The following is a 20,388-nucleotide window of genomic DNA, read 5'->3' on the forward strand; positions in this document are numbered from 1 at the left end:
GAAGAGGTAGGCACAAAATTCAAAGCGAGACATGCTGGAAAATATTTCTTAGCAATCGTTCTTAGTGCTTCATAACTTTTTTCAGCATTGCTGGATAGATGTTATACAATCCAGGTGCTTTGATGTGTTCAAAGGGTAGTATGACAACTCTCACCTTTCCATTGGTAAGAACCACTTTCGCAGTGTTTCTGTTCACTTTGCAACACTTGCTTGTTAAAGTAGTTGGGGGAACCGTCAACTCTTCCCCTTCCACTTACCTTGCCAATTCTCTCGGATGATGTACTTCCAGGTTTGTCTGTACAGATTTCAGTATGGAGTTTGTGAAAGTACCATCTGGCTTTTTAAGAGAGCCTAACTTGGCCGACTTATTCCTTTTAGGGACTCTGCACAGCCTTGAAGTCTCTCTTTTGCCTTTCATTTTCTCACAGTACGCTCTAAAGGAGTCTCGTTTTCAACACTTAACGAGCCTCTTATATTCACGCTGTGAGTCCCGGAAGTTTAACCAGTTTTCATTCTTATTGATTTTACAAGCATGGTTTAGAAGTCGCCTATTCGATTTTCGGAATTTTTACAGTTCCCGAGTTCCACCAAAGACCCGCTTTACGGCTTTAGTCTCGGAAAATAGGACAGGCTTTTTCAAAGCACTTTAAAAGTGTCCAATTCAGAGTTTTCAATTTAGCTTTAAATGCCAAAGGACTCCTTAGTTGCCCAGGGAACTACACTTTATTATCAATGTGTGTTCGCGGTGTTTCTAGCGAAAAGGTTTAAGGAATTAAAATGCAACACCATCTTCGTCGCTAGTAGCGAAGTTGTTCCGGAAATATCGATATACGCTGAATGAAATAATCACTATTAGCGACGGAGACGGTGTTTCGTTTTAATTCATTACACTTTATTGCAAGAAGTTCATCGAACTTTGTCCTAGAGTTCCGTCTCTGTATTACAGACTGTTCGCCCGCAATTATCAGGTTGAATTCATGGAATCGGCGATCTGACAATGAGACTTTATCTAGCACCTGCCAGTCTGTAATCTACTCTAACACCTTTGAAGTGCAGATTGTTAGGACAATTTTTTCACTTCTTCTCGGTCCCACGAACGTAGGGGCACACCCTATGTTTGCAGCCGTGAGATCAGCTAAAGTGATGGAATCAAATAGCTTCTCTCCTCTTGGATTGCATTTGCTATTGCCCCAACAAATATGTTGAGCTTTCGCATACCAACATATTAAGAGTTCGAGACCACTTGATTCCGCATACGCTACCAGATCCTTTAGTTAGTTCTTCTTCACAAAGAATCATAGGGTAAATAAGCATAGGTAACAATGATGTTTTGCCTCTCGCTATTAATCCGATATTGTACGATCACCGTAACTAAGTCTAGGGAACGGAACTGACTGGTTGCATCTAACCGTCTTGACATCAGCGAACAAGCTCATGGTCTTGATCTTAGCCTCCTTTATTGATCCAAGGTCACAGATTCTATTGAATCTAACCCATGGCCCTTGCATCAGAAAAATGTGGACGTGGTCCAGCAGATAGGTGCACTCGTCGGCTAGCATACTCTACTCACTTGGAGGACCTGGCCTCAATATTACCAGAGAGTAATTTGTTACACTGAGAATTTGCGATCAATAGATCGTACTTGGCTTCACCGGTGGGATCGGAGTAGAAACTTTAACCAAAGTAGGTTCATTCTGCAATTTCGCAAGGCCGCATAACTTTACCTCGTGTCCAAATTTTCTCCCTACGACCTTGACTTTGGATGTTTCAGATGTTCAAAACTATCGAAATTTTAAATATTAAATGAAACAGGCGCTTACTTTCTATATGTTTAAGTTTGAAGAAATGGAACCGGAATGTGGATGAAATAGGAATTTCATATGACTGAACAACCAAAAGTTCACGTTTGCCTTGTGCCTCACATTGTGGTGAGAAGCAGTGTGTAGGCAAAAACTACTGACCTTGCCATTATGCATACATTACCCATGATGACTCTGCTAAATTTCACATTAAACAATGTTTAGCAAGCACTCAATTGTCATTAACTTAAAATCCTAAATAGAAATCAAGAAAAAATTTCACGCTGTCTTGATCCCACAATAGACTATCACAACACATCCTCTCTGTAAAATAGCTGCGCACATAACAAAAAGAATCTAATTATGATGATGGGATGCACCCTCACCAACCACAATACCAGAATCGGCCTCGTCCACTAAATTAAAAAGCCATTTATCTTCGGCTCTTACGTAGAACGTACCTAGTCCTTTCGTCTGCACTCTTTTGTCGGGGCTCGTTTCGTCCACAATTCCGTTGATTCCTTGTGACATATGTTTCTTTGTAGGACCCCTGTCGAGAAAGTTAATAGGTCTAAAGGGATCATCACTCCTCTATAGTTCGTCAGCCACATTGTACCTGGCAAACTCCACCGAGTCGTATCGAATCGCACGAAGAGAATTGATATCACCTTGTGCCGCATGCCAATGGCAATTCATCCTGAAATGCGGACAGGACATTGTTAATAGAGATGATGTCGTTCCCGGTCAATTATTGGGGAAGACATTCTCTGGATCCGTTGAAATATCAGAGCAATAAATGTGAGTGGTCTGTATTACCGAAAAGGATCAGTGTAGTGTGTTCCTAATCCTGTAAGAAGATTTTCCGGAATTAATTAAGTTTATGTACTCCATAGTTTGATTTGTACTCATAGTAAGTGATCTAAAGGAGTTTAGGGGAAGTAGTTGTGTATTGATGTTGTTGAGTTTTAAGGATTTAAATTAGTAGCAGCATTCCTAGGGCTAGAGAACAGACACAGCAACTATCATGGTAAAGACTTCTGATACCGCAGTTATTACATGTGTATCTTTCTTTCTTTCCCGGACAAACTCAAATATTATCTTCTATTTGTGATCATATGTGGACACGTTCCACATAGCTCCTGCCCTCCGCTACCTAATCGTATACAGAAGGGATAACAATGATATCGTTTTGGTTCATTAACTCTTTACTGTTGTCCTTTTACCCAGCCAAGACATTTCGTAAATATTTGGACGGCTAGAAGTTTCGTAAAGCGGAAATCAATTAATGTCCTTTAGGTCCTCCGAGTACGATGTGTACACTACGAATTTATGGAGAGCGGTCATTCCGGATGTTTAATACTTTCCCACGGCACGTGTCTAACATTTTACCGATTTTGTTTATATTGATTTGGTTAGGCGGTTGTTCACAGGGCACACGTTCGACGGTCAACGCTGAATGATTAATTGAGATTGGATCGGGTAGATTTATCTCTTAATCATAGTGGAAATGTGGAATACTAGGCGACAGCTGCTGTACATTGTTTGGTATTTTAACATGCATAGATCCCCCAATTTTAGATAAAGTTTTATAATGATGTATCTGTTCTTCGAAACTTTGAACTTTGAACTTCGGTGCCAGATATGAACGGTCTTCTGTATTCCTTATATAGGAATACTTGAGTGGATATTTGGCCCATTTGTATATGCATATATTTTGTCAGACTATTCACTTTATTGTGATACTGACATGTCCATTTCTGGAAGGTCCGTCCAGTTTAGTTCCTTCAACCGTTCCTCATCATTTTTAATGTCATAGCGATGAACCCATTTCCGATTCCAGAGAAGGGTTCTGGCCTGCCTAGAGGCGTCCCTGTTCCCCCTTTAGCTAGTTCGTCCGCTGCCTCGTTGCCTTCCAACCGAATATGGCCTGGAACCCAGAATATTCAGACCTAGTTGGACGGCTCTCGGTAATAATCACAATGTTCTACTCTCTGTAGTTCCTTTGGAGATTAAGGGAGGCACATCTATCTGTGGCATGTATTTCCACCTAGAATATGTTAGTGTGCTTAACTATTCGCTCCAAGTACATTTTCCTTGGACCAATGACACCGGCACCCGCTCCCTTTACTGTGAGGAATTCGTCAGTGTACCAAGTAAACAGTTGCTGGTTTAAGCCACGTTCTCCCAATTTGCCTTGCTACTCCAACGTGTTTCAAACTTCTTATTGAAGTCAAACCTTGTTGTCATGTTATCCTTTAGTATCAATAATTCGGGATAACGCCTAGAAATGATATCAATTTTACTTCAACTTAGGGAGCTCCCCGCCTCACTGACTCTTCCGGCCATCCTGAATATTGCTTCCCTTGCCTGAATATGTATGTGCAAATAGAGGGGGGTTAATCCCAGAAAAACCTCCAGGGATGCTGTTGGGCATGTCCTTGACCAGTTATTGGAGTTTATGTAACTCCCTGGTTTGTGTGCTGAGTTTAGTTCTTTCTGCCTAGATTACCGCTCCATAGGTAATCATTGGCCTTACTATTGCAGTGTATATCCAAAGTAGTATCTTGGGGCTGCAAACCATGTTTTTGCTGCAATGGACGTACAAGTCATCAAAGCCATCGCGGCTTTCCGACAAGTGTTTCCGACAAGTGTCTTCAGAGTAATTTTTGGTCTAGCGTAACTCCCAAATATTTGACCTCTTTTTCTCACTTCACCTCCATACCATGTAACCTTATGGCTCTCAGGTGATCGCCCTGTGGACAACCTTTAGTAGTATTCATGACAATAGAATTTGTACCTATCGCTACTTCTATTTACCTACTCTCTAGGATTCTGCCCATCCAGAAAGCCATTGGGTTTCTCATTCCCTTGCGGCTCAAGGCATCTTGTATCTCAGTGTGCGATATCCAAAAACGCGTACACTGCTATTTCTTTTGATTCTATGGCATACCGTGGTACATCCGTCATCTGATACAGAACAGTTTCTGTTGTAGGGGATAACGCTTTAGAGCGTTAATTCTAATATAGTTCTCTATAACCTCTTCCACCGTTTTGAATACGAAAGATGTTAAGCAAATGGTAAAAAGGATCCTTTTTACCCGCTTTCGAAATAGATACCACTTTTGCCCGTTCCCATGCCCTTCGCATATATCCCAGGGCTATGCTGCCCCTTACCACCCTCAGAGGAGACTCTAAGATGATTTCTAGCCCTCTCTGGATTAGTGCTGGGAAAATTCCATCTAATCCAGGTGACTTCAGCGGTTTAAAAGTTCCCACTGCCCACCTTAGCCTAGCTTCTGGGCATACCTCCTTTACTAGTTTCCAGGGGAAGAAAAGACCCTTTTATTCGTTGTTGAGGTGTCAGGCAGGCGCTTTGGAGTAGGACCCTGGGAAACGAATTCTGAGAAGCAAGTGTACTCTGTCCTCCTCATTCTCGGTAACTGAGCCATCTTTCTGCTTCAAACAGACAGAGGATATTGCGCTGTCTTTGGCTGCAGCCTTATAAAGCCTGGTTGCTTCTGTTTGTTCGATCCCTTTACAGAGTTTCCTGAAGCTGTTCCGTTTTGCTTGCCTGATCGCGTTGCTATCCGCGGTCAGTGCATTTTTCAACGTCTGCCAGTCGCCGGTTTGTTTTGCCCGGTTGAAGAGTTTTCGTATCTCAGTTCTCATTCTGGCCAGGTTTCTGCTCCACCATGGTATATCCCTTGAGGACTTAACTGTCTTAGCCGGACAACTGGCCTCATATGCGTCAATGTCCACCGTGTTGAGGTTTTCCAATACCGTTTTTAGTTCCAGTTGATGATGTCACGTCCCCTTAACGGTGAGCAATATTGTTGCTCAGGTGCGTTGCATAGAATTCCCAATCCGTTCTCTTGGGATTCCTTATTACTCTTTTTATTTAGAATTACCCTCAATATCGAATCTGAATATACTGTAATCGGACGTAGAGGGCTCATCCGACACCCTCCAATTCCTGAGCAGCCCATAAATTAGAGTATTTCCTAGAGCTATGTCTAGTACCTCCTGTCTACCGCTGCCCACAAATGTTGGCGTGTTTCCTATGTTATATATTTCCACCTTATTGCAAAAAATAAATTTAAGAAAATACTCACCTCTTCGATTGGTTTCGCTGTTTGCCCAGAATTCGTGATGGGCGTTGGCATCGCAGCCGGGGAGAATACTTCACCATTTTAGCAACTTGTTCCGGTGGAACCTGGATGTCTTCTCTTGGGAAGTATTCCGATGCCACGACTGCCTCTCGAATTCTCCTCCCGGCTTGCAGTGAGGCTTGGATAGCCACATGGTCCCTGGTCAGGAACTCTGAAAGACATATATATTTTAAATCACGTTAAAAAATTATGCCAGCTTTTGGTTTTTCACAAGAGGAGTTCCAAATTACCTACATGCTTCCTCTTTGCAGATCGTGAATCTGCAACTAGTACACACATGGCTCCTGAGTGTTCTCCAGTGTTCTTCTTGGAACTTGCCCTTTCAATTACTCCAGATGCAGCTTTAGTATGGTGGAGGTTTATTAGGGCTATCTTAGTACTGGCCATTGGCTCCATTATTGTTTGCAGCTCTTCTCCACTGTTGGAGTATCGCCCTCTTCCTCCGACATGGCGCTTTCCTGCGCGTCGCTATCCACCCTGAGCCCTAGAAGTCCTATGTCTAGGTCGTCCAGCTTTTGCTCCTCACTGGGCATCAGGTATACTTCCCTGGTTGACCCAGTCCTTTCCGCCTCTATGGCTTTTGAGACTTCTTTGGAGGCATCGGTATGCGTTTCACCCGGTATCTCCTTCGAGGTATCTTTCCTCGGCTTTTCTCTGTGCACGTGCACAGATATGTTCCCAAATCGGTAGTTGATATGGCAACTTCGACTTTTGATTGCCTCCAGGGATCGGTCATCTGCCCCGATCGTGAGGAGTCTACCCTCGCTCTGCTTCTGAAGACTCTTCATAATTGCGTAAGGAGATCCTCATTTTGAGCGGTTAGGAAGTCCATGAGATCTTCCGTCTCCATTGCGGCTTTCAGGAGGAACCACTGTCACCACGTGTGCTTTTGGTTTTTCATCGCCAGGATATGTTGACAGTTCTGCTCCTTCCCAGCCGGAACTATGGCCCGATCCACTCTGCAATGTCTTCCGTCGTGCAGTCGACCAGTATATGACCTGGTCGAAAGCATATCCCGGTGAACAGAAGTTTCGCATTCGATCCGTTGCACATCTGCCTGACGACAAGGTCTTTCATATTCTCCTACTCCTCACGAGTTTGTATATATTCGGGAAACATTTTTGGCAGTATAGCCAGTCGATTGCCCTTGACCGCACTAGCATAGCTAATGGCGGGCTTCCTGATTCCTACCTTCACCGCTGACTTACCGGGTTTTCCACCCTCTTGGGCTCAGGTTTGGTTTTTTAGGAGCATTCCCTTCATGTGGGTTAATCTCCACTGCTCACTGCTTTCTTTGCTTCGATAAGATGGCTTAGGTCTATCCTGAGCCTTCTTAAGGGTGTCTTCTGGTCTTAGGCCCTCCTTCACGTAACGCAGGTACCATTTAGCACCTGCGACACTGAGATCTTTCTCCTTTCTGACGTCCGATATATTTATCTCAGACGTGATTTTGCTTGTCCCTGCTTTTTGAGTAGTGGTACTTGTTGGTTGTTGTCCTTGCAGTATACCAATGTTGACCTTAGATATATTGCTTGACGTCCCAGGTTCTCCCTTCTTGGGTAGAATCACCTGGCTAACTATTTGTGTGCGATGCAAGGTCCCGTTTCTTTGGTTTTAGTTTTTTTGTTTTACTACAGGCACTTATTTGATTCCCACGAGTATTCGGGTGAGGAGATCCGTTGTGCCATTGTCCCCCGTAGCACGGTAAGGTCAAACTGACTCACTGAGGCGACCAGGTATCAGTAAGGCATCGTTCGAATACAGTCAGTTACCCCGACTGCAAACTATCCAATGGGCATGGGTCGCATGACACCCTGGATTGGGGGAGGTATTTTTCAACTTGGCAGTCTAGATTCGTAGTGTTTTGTTAATAGTAGGGTCACCTGCAGGGTGTGGCTATCAACACTCACTAACGGTTTTTGTAGACGAGTGGCTTGGCCCCAGGAAAGCCACACATTGCTCTAGAAGAGAGACAACTCACCCTCAAACAGGGATAGGTTAACCTCAGGGAGCTATATTCCGCATCAGTCTATCAGTCTAATGCACACCTCTGCTAGTAGTATCATGTTCCATATCATAGTCTGGTACCGGTCCACTTCCGGTAGATTTATCCGGTAGATTTATTTTAATTCCAAAGCGAAAAAATAAATGTACATATGCCAATTGGCATGACCGAGAAATTTATAGTAAAGGACGTTTCTTTTCACGAACCTTCATTTGGGTATCGTCCTTCCAAAGCCTGGTTTGGTAATCCCGAAGGTTGCATGGGCTGGTTTGTAGATTATGTTTTTAACTTGGTTTCACGATTCTTCGGGCAACGAGCCACTGCGTTCCTCACATTGTTTTATCCTTGGCGTAATTCGCAAGATAGCAATAAATGACCGATGTTGTGGTCTGATGGTCTTATAGAGAACGGTTTGGCAGTCAGTGACGGTGAAAAAATGTCGGTGAGTAGAGTCGATTTGCTTTTTGCTATTTCCATGATAAACCATGTGTTCAAAACTACAAATCCTGAGTAAATCGACTGCACCCTCGGCGCCCTCATTGCACGCTCCGAACCCCTTTCCCCCATTGCAGCTGTTGACATCTGTCTTTTCACTCACATAGCCACTATCACAAGTCTTTACATCGAAAACTTGGCAGAAGCCATCTTTCTCAGGATCAGGTAGACCTGTCTCTAGTGTGCATGCGGTGAAGAAGTAAATCGTGCGATCAACTGATATAATGGTGAGTTCCGTCAACCGGTCAGTAAATCGCTCAACTTCTTTAATAGCACAAAAAACCTTAGAGATAGCGGTTGCTACACCATTGTGCGTATGTGAGCTACTAAAGTAGAGAAGTTTATAGCCATTCGAACCGCGATCGCATTCTGACTCTCAGCTTTTCGCGCTAAACCGTTCGATTTCTTGATTAGCGCATATCAATGCACCTTTTTTCGAAGGACTCTTGCGAGTTTCGTCGACTTTCCAATGGGAGTACCAATATTTAACGTGAAGTCATAGCTATACTTTTAAATGAGGCGAACAATGAAGCCAAAGACCAAAATATAAGCGATTATAGTCCCTTTTGAGCACAACAGAGTAAAAGTAACACAAAAGCCCCGCGAAGAGTACCCCGAAAATATGAGGCATGCGAAAGTTATAACCTGATTCACGGCTACGTATATTGCAAGCCATTGAATAGTGCATCAGGCCATTATAAGTTTGAACAGGATACAAGCGTTCTTCAAAGTCTTCGGTATTGAAAAGATATCATATTAAGGAAAACGATCAGGATAAGATGAGTAAAGATTTGAAAAGTCATCTTTCTCAGGCTTTGGTAGAAAACTACCTTAACCGTCTGCCAAAAGGAAGGCATGTAGGCCAGAAGAAGACATGCTAGAAAAATACTTCCTAGAAGTCGCTCTCAGTGCCCTACCGTCACCAACATCATCAACGGTGCAACCACCCGTCGCCAGTCTACGCCTGGCTTGGTAAGGAGCTCCAGATATCCCGATTTTGGGCCGAGGTCCACCAATTAGGTATCCCTAATAGACAAAAAGTTGGATACTTGAAAATTTATATAACTGGTTGCACGAAAATTTTTAACTGCAAACGGTTGGAATTTTGATGGTGAAACAATAGCCGGACAGTCAGACGCCCTACTGGAAGGCTAACGCGTCGAGTTTGCATATTAAAAAGTACTTTGACTATTCGCATTTGTCTTTCACGTATACGGTGAGCCAAAATTGCCGAACAAACTATATGCCAGCCGATTTTGTATGCAATTCGAAGCAAAAAATATTAAGTACATTTTTTTTTTTATTTCTTAACCCTCAAGCTGCCACAGGCATTTTAATTTCTAAGAAAATTGCCGCCTTAACATCACTCAAATCACAATAACTTAAAAACTACGATAGCTAGAGGATTCAAATAGACCTCGAATTGCAGTTAGGGCATTACTGTAGAATATGAAGTCAATTTTCATGTAGCCAGTCCTTAGACTATAAAAGCTGTCTGCGGTCCTGGCCTACGCCATCGCTTCTTCATTGTCCCATCAGCCGCTCGGATTTCTTTTTTGCAACTGGGGCAAGTATGTTTGTGATCATATCAATGATAACGCTGTTCAGGTGGTTGTGCAGATTATTTCTCGATGCTTCATCTCCAGGACCTCTGTTAGCTGCGGTTCTTCCGGCATCCATTACCTCATTTGACTAGCCTTTAAGTTTGCAGATATAATTTAGCCTAATGTAGAAACCGTCGCTAACTGACGAGTTTGCTGCGTCCAGTGTGAGTTTCACCGGGGTTAGAACTGCTCCCCATTTTTCGCCGAAAGTTTCGGTCCCGCCGATTTTCTCGGTATTTCCACACTCAGTGGTGCAACGACGACCATTTCTTTTCCCATGAAGGTTGTCCTGTCCTGACCGGCAGAGGGATCGGACGGTAAGGGGTTCTCTGGACTAACAATAACTTCCTTCCTCCCCTGCCCTCCCGTTGGTGAAAGGAATTCCCGGACTTGAAGGCTCCCAAAGCCGGGAGAGCGGGAGGGCTAGCCCGAAGTAATGTGTCAAACGGTTTCAGGCTAGTTCTCTGATGACAGGATGACAGGGAGGTGTTTAGTTGGTAGTCCGCCAGCGTGCTGTTGCGGGAGTCCAACACTCTATGCGTAAACGCATTCACTTACCCTACTCCAAAAAAAAAAAAATTTGTCCTTATTCCGGGGTACATTCGACTGTTGTGAGCTACGACCCTTCCTAGGTGCCGGTGTCGTCGTGGATCCATTTGTACATACCAATGCAGGATCAGTTCTTTTCACATCACCAGTTCCACCTTCCACTCATACCGATCATTACAGTCCTTAGGATTAATAACTGGCGATCACAGCTGAACCTGTGCCAAATTAAGCTACAACATCGACTGATGAAACTAATTCATCTATTGGGGCGAGTGCTTCTTAGCAACGGGGTTGCCAGATCCACATATGTGAACTTATTCGTTCTATGTGCCACGTATGTGTCTCCTTGTTGTGTGAATATGCAATGTACGGTACCAAAGAGCAAATTGCTTTATGACTTTTAGTCCGTTGCCTTTCTAGCGTGTGTTTCTGCATGTTACACGACTTCTGCAACACCAACAGATGCTGGTATCACTTTGCTGAGTACCATCTATAAGATATTCTCTACTATCTTGTTGGGCCGGATAACTTCATATGCCCAGAACATAATCGGCTCATACTAAAGAGGCACTCCTGGCAAATCAGCAACAGATCAGATTGTTTCTGGACTCTACTCTAAAATAGAGAAAGTATTTGATAGGTTTTCCGGATACTGACATGAACATTAAACGTGTACTTGTCATAGACGAGAAGTGTTAGGAAGTGGATGGGCACCATTTCATCTTCAGTTTTTTAATGACGTGGCATGAAGGTGCAACGAGTAACAGATGTCTAATATTTGCGTATTGTAGTGTAAAACTACAATACTGGAAAACATATGTTGAAAATATATGCCGGAAAGATACTAGGGCTTTAATGGCCTGTATGTCCATAGCAATGACTACCTCTGGGGCGATAGTATAAGCAGGTAGAACTGAACTCAGTACATAAACTTCAAAAACCAGCTTGCGTGAGTATCAGTGGGACAATGATGGCATGCCCAACGATATCCCTAGAGGACCGTCTGAGTCCGACCCCTTTCTATCGGTACATACAGATGCAAGCAGGAAGCAACGAGCAACTGATTACCAGGTACACTGATGGATCCCTTACAGGGAGCGCGCTTGGATCAACGGTCCAAGGAAAAACACACTAGTGTATTCCTGGCGGAAATACACATCATAGATAGACGTGCCCCCTTCAACCTCGAAAAGAACTATATGGCGCAGAACATTGCTACTTTAATCGACAGGTAAGGGGCTAGCTATTAAAACACTTAGGTCTAACCAGGTGAATTCTACACTGGTATAGGAATGTCTTGATATGCTGAACATGCTCGGCTCGCTCAATAAAATTTAAAGAGACTCTGGCTTCCAAGTTAGAAGTCAATGAGGTAGCTGATAGACAGGAAAGGAGCAAGAATGCCGCTTCATGAAAAAGATCCGGGAATCGGTTCACGGCTATGACACTGGGGGCTACGAACGAAGAGGAACGGCTAATGGAAGGGGGGAATTGATTGGAACAGTCCACGGTGCCCATGGGGGATATGAACCCAAGTGCTCGAAAATTTTTTTAAACCTCACCAAGAAGAGTTTTCGGATCATAGTAGCATGGTCACTGCAGGCTAAATTATAACCTGGGAAGCTAGAGATATCTACAGACATTGTATGCAGATTCTGAGAGGAGAATGACGAACCCTCCACACATGACCTGGGATGTTGTCCACCACTTGTGGGATGTTGTCCACCACTTGTGGAATGTTGCTTAGGGTACCTGCGAGAATACTTAATACCAGACTGCAGGTCGAAACACTTGGGAGTAGGTTACATGACATGCTTGCAGCATACCATGGTTAATAGGTATACTATAACCAGTTAAGGGGTATAATAGTTCTGCGAGGATGCAGCGCAATTTTGCTTGAGAATATTATTACGGGCAGAGAAACTTATACCGTTGGCTAGAAATTCAATAAAGTTCCTTTCTTCTTACATTTCTGATAGATACTGATCCAGTATTTAGTATGCTGACATTTTTGGTGGGGAACCATTGAAAGGACTCTTCGTGGCACTCCTGCTAACAAGACAGCATTTATTACTGCTCCAACTCTTTGAAACAAAAGTTATGTTAATGTCTCCATAAAAGTAGAGTATTCCATGTGGAGTGTTCAGCAGTTCACAGTTTTATGTAGTTCATAAAATGCTCTGTGACCATTAGGAAATTCTTTGGTTATGATCCTCGCCACTTTGTTAGTGGTCATACATCATAGCTATCTTGCCCAACGAAAAAAATATATAATAACACCATAGACAAGGACAAATTAACCATGTGACTGCCATTTATTTCTTACCCAGATTGTCCGGTGTGATAAGCATTTAATTAAATCAAAATCTTTTACAATGTGCAAAGACAGTCGTGTAATTTGTGGACACGATAATAATTTGGGCTGACAACGACGTCCACTCGTGGCACATAGGTACGGTGTTGGTGGTGTGAATCAGGACGAAGGCGAAGGTGGGTGAGGCAAATTTATTAGATGTAATAACTGGAGTGGTTATTCCCGACACCAGAACTCCAAAAATGCAAAGGCTATAAATTCATAATTACTATGAGAGTTTCGAGACAGCTATAAAATTACTTAGCCACGGGAGAGATACATGTCCTAACTAGGTGCCACTTGGCTCTGCCATTCTGTCACAAACCAGATACGTGGAATGTTAGTGCGGTACTAATAAAAATGTCATTTAATTCACATGCCTAGTGCTGTGCCTGTACAATTTGCCAGGCGTAAATTTTCTCGGCTGGTAAATAGGATTTCAGTCAACAGACAGCCCTAATTCTCCTTAGCACCATCCGTTAAATATGAGTTGTTTGGAATTAGATACTACTGGCCGTGTTTTGATCGATACAATCCTCTTAATATTCGCATGATACCGGCACTGCCGTTGTGCGAATTCCTGGCTAAGTTACTTAGTGGTTGAAGATATTTGCTGCCCCGGGAATCGGGTTGCTATTGCAGTGATTAATGATGTGTCGATAGTTGTTTGAATTCGAAACAGACCACACATTTCGCCATAAGATACAGTTTAATATCGGAGGCTGATGTAAATAGTATTAAGCAGAGAATTATTACTTATTTAATACTAATTCAGTGGCTACATTTTCCCGGAGGCTTCGGGAACAATATTAAACTTTATAGCATAGATATGTTCCAACTATATGAGGTGAAAGGTATAAATGAACTTTGCAGTGAATACGTTAATAAATACGCACCCCATCGTTTACCTACTTTAATACTGAACCAATCAATATAGTGCTTAGGAAATGCCTTGCCTAGAACAAAATGCTGTAAAGCCCCCAACAATTACAAAAGGTTGAACTTTGCTCAGAGCAGGAACTGCATTTGGAATAACATACATTGTTACTGAAACCCCAATTTGCTCCCAAAATAATAAGAACATAGAAGTAATGGACTTAAAAGGATATACTATTATATCTTCGACATCAAACCTGGAAGCTCGTCTAAAGTATTCAGGACGGTCCCATGTAGAGCCGAGGGAACATAAAAACCAAAATACGGGCCAAGGCAAGCAAACATTACGCTCTTTCAAAGCGCCGTAAAGTTTCAGAAATGGAGTCATCGCCTCATTCGGTTCACCCCACTCCCAATCGAATTGGGATGGATTCAACCTTCGGAAATTTCTTTTAGTCACCCTTAAACACAGGGTAGGTAAGACTATTCTCATAAGGGTTGAATCCGACTGACATATTCTACGCCCAGAGGGGCGGAGGAAGGGGATGAACAATGGCAGCAAAAGGAAGGGAGCATTTTTATTCTAGTGGCAGATAACGAGTGGAACGCTTGTACTTAACGTTCTTTATACACATATTTTTATGGAAGCCATTAAAAATGGGAAATGTTCAGACTACACTCTTGGATAAAAATGTGGGTTCCTTGAAAGAATCGTTACACTTGGGAGAAATAGACAGTGAGGCAAGTGACTATGTGTTTGCTCAAAATATTAAATCACAGACAAATCAAAATGTCTGGCATCTGATCCTCCAGAATTCCATGCATCCAATTCCAGACTTTTGGAAGTTCATTCCGGTATATTTATTTCTAATTGGTTGGCCCTTTAAGAAAACGGCAGCTGTAGACATTTTATAAGATATATCATACAGTTTATTGTGAAGGAGCTAGGATTTTTGGGTGGTCATACAAAAGAGACGGAGGCTACGAAAGCTATGCGACTAAAAAAAATGAAATGATGGTGTTCATACGTCTCCCAGAGACTGTACACCCTTACATCAGGAGTACGGTGCAAAAGAATAAGTACTTTTTCAAGGAAATCACGGGCGAACTCAAACCTGCGGCTCTTGTTCATCGTTCTTTTATGATGGCCTCTAATGATAGTATGTAGTGATGATGGATACTAGACCAAAAATCCTTACGCTATTATTTATAATATGACGTCCGCTTTCTCATTCATTTTGTTCTGATTAATTAGCAGTTGCAAAACAGTTAACCTAATTTTTTATGATGTGTTTTCGTTTCTTATTTTTCCGATTTTCACTCTTGGGCTACATTTTGCTTGGCGTGCGGATAGTGGTTATGCATAAGGAAAAGGAGGAGAACGGACTTCTTCCACATATTCATTCACATGATGGATATCGAACGAGGGAATTAGGAGCATTCGAGCATGGTCTCTTGGATGGAGATATGTTCCTTCAGGTAAGTGATAGTTAAGACTTTTTTGACAGAAATTATCGTCCATTTGGGAAATGAGAATTCTTAATGAGTCCTAGTAAGTTGGATTGGCTTCGAAAGGAATTATGGACATTGTTGAAGTTATACCGTTTCATTACTTTCGGTTTTAGTTTCCCAAATATTTAAAAAAATTCTATCTAATGGCATAGAGTATGCGGACTTATCACCAGGGAGTTGCCACCGGCATTAACGGCAGTCAGGAAAAAGCTCGCACAAAAGGGATAATCGCAAATACAGCATCTTTAGGAAAAGTCAACTTTTAGAGAACTACTCAGATTTCTGTTTTGTTAGAAGAAATTCCCATCCAATTGAGTCCGTATGACTTGACATTGACGACCACTTATAATAAAAGCTGCTGAGGGTACTTAACCATTTGATTTCTTTGCAAAAGTTCGTACCAATCCGTGAACATCCGGTAATATGTACTTTTTCTTTTGGGAGGAAAATCTTAGAAAGACCCTTCGTCGCCAAACTACACCAGATAGCTACGAGGTGACTGGGAAAAGAAAATATACTTTTCACGGCTAGCATCACCATAGGATACCAAACTAGATTCACGACAGTTGCCATAGAATCAAGCGCAGGACGGGTTTGCTTAGATTCATATTGGCGCTTTTATAAGCAGTCGACTTCTTAGAGAAATCGACGTGCCTTCAACAAAGTTGTAGTACGTCTTTTTGACGCACAGTATTCAAAGATATACTACGCCTGAGGTGTTCGTCGAAAGGTTAAGAAAAGGCGCATGTGTTTTTTGGGAAACCATAATTTTTATTATATGCAGGCGTGACGGTGGTTACAGAATTCCGGGTTGAATGCCGCCGGCCTAGGGCTGAAAGGTCATGAACCGGGGCATCCACTCGGGATGACAGACGGGGCGGCATGTGGCAGCGACATTTGTTTACGTGTGCGCCGTGCGGCTCGCTACTACTCCTCTTCAGGAGATTGCCTGATCTTGAGGCAACCCAGAAACAGTATCCTCTGGTTGGACATCTCAAGCATCTGACTTACGAAGATTGAAATAGACCACGCGGTATTCTAACTTTATCCTGCTTTACTCTGCTACTGTGAAAGGTTGTCGGCAGCGACATAACCTGCTACCAGTAAGCTTTTTGGCACTATGACACTATGACGCTTTCTGACTGCTATCGTGTGGTGGTGGGTTTGCCATAGATCTAAAAAGTGCTGCTTCGAACTGCGGGCCTTGGTTGGTTGTAAAAGTCGTGACCCGAAGAATACGATCCAACCGGAGTAAAATGCTGCTGCTACTCTATCCGCCGTCTTGGCGATACCTCTAAATATTGCCTAAGACCATCTGGTAATTCAATCAATTACTGTCAGGCAATACTAAATAAATAAATATTTATTTACCAGTGGCATCGTGATAAGATCTAAGTGGACGTGATTGAAACGTACCTCCGGAATTTGACACGAAATGGATTCACACACCTAGCGTAGGGCATCTTTTCTAATACCTTACCAAACGAATTTTCATTTTAAGTGTCTGCATGTTTGAAGACAGGTAAGGTAGTATTACACCTGAAGAGACGTGACTAACGACTCAAACTTCAGCAATCTGCAACGACTGGATTTTGAGCGGCGTGGCAAGTCTGCATCGGGCTCAGCTTGAGCTGCACTGATAGTTTTTGCATCGAGTCTTGGCGGGGTAGCAATCATGCAGCACGCGAGAGTGCGTCTGCAATGCTATTTTCTTCACACAGAATGTGAAACCTTACTGTCCTGCGCCAAGTGTTCTTGGGGCGACCCACTTGTCCCCCATTCGGAGAGAGTGGGTTCCACTGCATGCGTATCCCATAATACAATTGTCACCGCTCCTTAATGTGTGACCTATCAACTGCCACCTCGCCTCCCGATCATAGTGTGTGTGAGTACCAAACTTGTGTGCGGACCGAGTTCTTCATTTGAGATAGTATCAGGTCAGCGAACTCCGATGATTTGACGCAGACAGCTGTTGACGAAGACTTAGAGCCTCTGGGTATCACTAGAGGTTGCTTTCCATGGCCTACTCCCATATAACAAGACAGAAAGAACACAAGCACAGAACAGTCACAAATTGATTTTGGTGTTGAGATAACTAAATTTCCACATTTTTGACAAGGCAGCGGACCCTGATCTAGCGGCAACACCCAGCCCGAAGCAACCGTCGGCAGAAACCACGCTTTGTAGATACGCAAATTGATCGATCCCTTCTGTGCTCTGTTCATTAATTCAGATATGGAGATGGCAATGATCCTATTTCTAGTTCAACTCTACTTGCCTCTCTTTCCACATCCAGAGCCATTTGGCCAAGGTCCATGACCCGATAAGAGGCAGCAAGATGATCGTCACCAATAACAAAAAAAAATAATATCAATGACAGGATGCAACTCTGTCAGACTTCGCTTCCGACCCCAAAATAACCCGAAATTTTATCTTGGCGTAGCACGTAACATTTTGCGCCATCATATGCTGCTAATTTCTCCGGAATGCTTCTCCTCGTTAGATCACTTCAGATATACTTCCTGCTCACGCTATACAAAGCTTTCTCGAAATCGATGAAGAGTAGGTGCGGCGAAGATCTAAACTTCGCACATCGTTTCAAAATGATCCGTAAGGTGTTGACATAGGCAATGCAGGAAGATTCAGAGCTCTGTTGATCAACCTTTCGAGATGTTCTTTGATACGTTCCAGAATTATTTTAACTATTATTTTTGCACCGGCTGGGAGCACGCAGATACCACTTCAATCGTCATATTCAAAATGGGTTACCCTTCTTGGAATTTTAGTGATCAGCCCCTTCGGATTCCCAATATTTCCATGAGTGGAGGCAGCAGATCTGCAGTACCTGCAGATGCAGCGATAAATAACTCTGTGCAGAAACTGTCAAGTCTAGCTTGCTTTTTACTCCGTTTGAGTGTAGGTAGGTATCAGTGGCCGCTCCGAGGAGCCCAATTAGCGCTTTGGTGCGCCGTTTTGATGCCACAAACTCCTAAGACCGTGACTGTTGGTATAGGAACAGGGAAGCGGAGTCCAGCTGGCTCGGATCTTCAGAGCCAGCCCGTAGCATTCACGAAGGAAAGCAGCTCTCCGACCCTGTAACTAGAAATCTCACTGAGGTCCCCAAAGAATGGTTTACCCAGTGTCCGCAGCCTGACTCGAGCCAGAGCCGGGCAATCGCAGAGAAAGTGCATGAGGGTTTCCCTTCCTTCTCCGCAGCTTCGGCAATGCGAGTTGTAGGGTAAGCCGAGCCTAGCGGCATGGTCCCCTATGGGCCAGTGCCCCGTGCAGACCGCCGTAATCTTGAATGCATTTGCACGCGTCTGGCACAGGAGCTCTCGTGATCGGGCTATGTTATAAGCGGGCCAAATTCTCCTTGATTTGGCAGAGCTTGTAAGCCTTCGCCATCTCAGGCCCGCGGCTGCTAGGTAGTGCGAGTAGACTCGGCCGCCGACAGCCGCCAGCGGAACACCGACTGTGTTCCCCGAGGGACTGCCAAGAGCAGAGCCTCCCTTTGAGTGTAATGATGCGGCTATAGATAGCATCCTACTCCTTAGGAAGGAGCGCAAGTGGGATCACTCCTGGGATCACCATCTCGGCCGGTTCTGAGACTGTGATAAGCAGACGCTAGTCGCAAAATTCCCCGCCTCTGCACTTGAGCAAGGCACTTACGATGCACCTTCTCGTCAAGGGCATCAGTCCATACCTCCGCGCCATAGAGCGGAGCGGACTGTGCTGCTCCAAAATAAGACATCTCCTAGTAAGTATAGAGCCCCCAAGATTCGCAATTAGCCTACTCCAAGCCGAGACTCCACCTGTAGACCTGTCCCCTGCTGCTTTAATTTGCTCCAAAAAGCTCATCTTTGAGCCGAGCATTCAACTTAATTGCCGCTGTTTCTGATTCTATAGTCAACTCGCCAATCGATATGGGATGACTACTTCGGTTTTTTTGCAGCGCAAGACTGAAATCACGAGCAGTCCATCCGCTTACTGTGCTCTAGCATCTCATAGAGACGGCAGCTCCGGGTCTCCTTTACCCTTACTGATCAACGCGAGTCTAGGCAGCAAGTCTGGCCCTCTTCGAGGTCCGCTTCTTCGAGGTCTCTTATTGTGAAAAGGGCCATTTTGCGACGCTTTCCGTGCTATTGGCGTCAACCTGAATGGGATGACTAGGGAATAATGCTTACACAATGCTGACCATCTGGTTGATCAGCAAGATAGATCTCCCACTGGCGAACGACATTTGGATCATATATGAGGTCGATTTTGATTTCGAGGGGTCACAGCTTCCCAAGCCAACAGACAAGCAAACATAAGCGACTATCAGATCCCTTTCAAGGCCAATGTCAGTACCATTCCTATTACGCACATCCAGGACACAACTCCTAAATCTACTGCTGATCGCGAAGTGGTCGATCAGATTGCTCGCACGGTGTGGGTTAGTTTTGGACACTATGTGCTCGAACAATGTGCCACCAATGATGAGACGGTAGAAGTTGCAGAAACCCACAAGCCTTCTACCACTAGATGCCAAGATCAAGCTCCCGATCACATGTTTGAGCAAGGCGTTGCTAGAGCTCACATTGGCGTCCAAATCATCTACGACGAACAGAAGTCACCTTTAGGAAGCTTGCCTTAAAGTACGTGTAATTGCTCGTCGAAAGTATCCTTCTCCACTATATGGGACCAGCAAACCCATTGAGGAGTGCCGTCTCCACGTTCTCAAGGAGGGCGATTAGATCTGAGTTTGCAAGGCACTCATCTGAAGTGGCTCTTGCCACGAAGCCTCACCGGAGGTTATCTGGTACCATGAAAACCGGGATGGCCCTCTGAGAGCACATGCTCCAGTAGAATTCCGGGAAGATGTGCTCTCGGCCCGGTTATTTGCGGTTGGCCCCCTTGTGGGAGTTTCATGGTGGTTGTGGTTATGCCTACATCGAGGGCGGAGCTTCTTGGGGCTCAAGGGTGGAGTTGCGCTGTACAACCCGTGTGCCGTACCACTTTCTTGTGGCAGAGGTGTTAGATAGGC

General features: G+C 43.9%; 1 protein-coding gene across 2 annotated transcripts in view; it reads left to right on the forward strand.

Annotated features, from left to right (window-relative positions):
• LOC119659896 overlaps window positions 1-20,388 on the forward strand; it is a 266,867-nt gene that overhangs the window by 167,042 nt on the left and 79,437 nt on the right. For both annotated transcript variants that reach the window (XM_038068220.1, XM_038068221.1), the window contains exon 4: window positions 15,205-15,329. In XM_038068220.1, the coding sequence (XP_037924148.1) occupies window positions 15,205-15,329 (125 nt within the window). The remainder of the gene's footprint in view (window positions 1-15,204; window positions 15,330-20,388) is intronic.

The sequence above is a fragment of the Hermetia illucens genome, chromosome 6, assembly GCF_905115235.1.
Source record: "Hermetia illucens chromosome 6, iHerIll2.2.curated.20191125, whole genome shotgun sequence".
Lineage (NCBI taxonomy): Eukaryota > Metazoa > Arthropoda > Insecta > Diptera > Stratiomyidae > Hermetia > Hermetia illucens.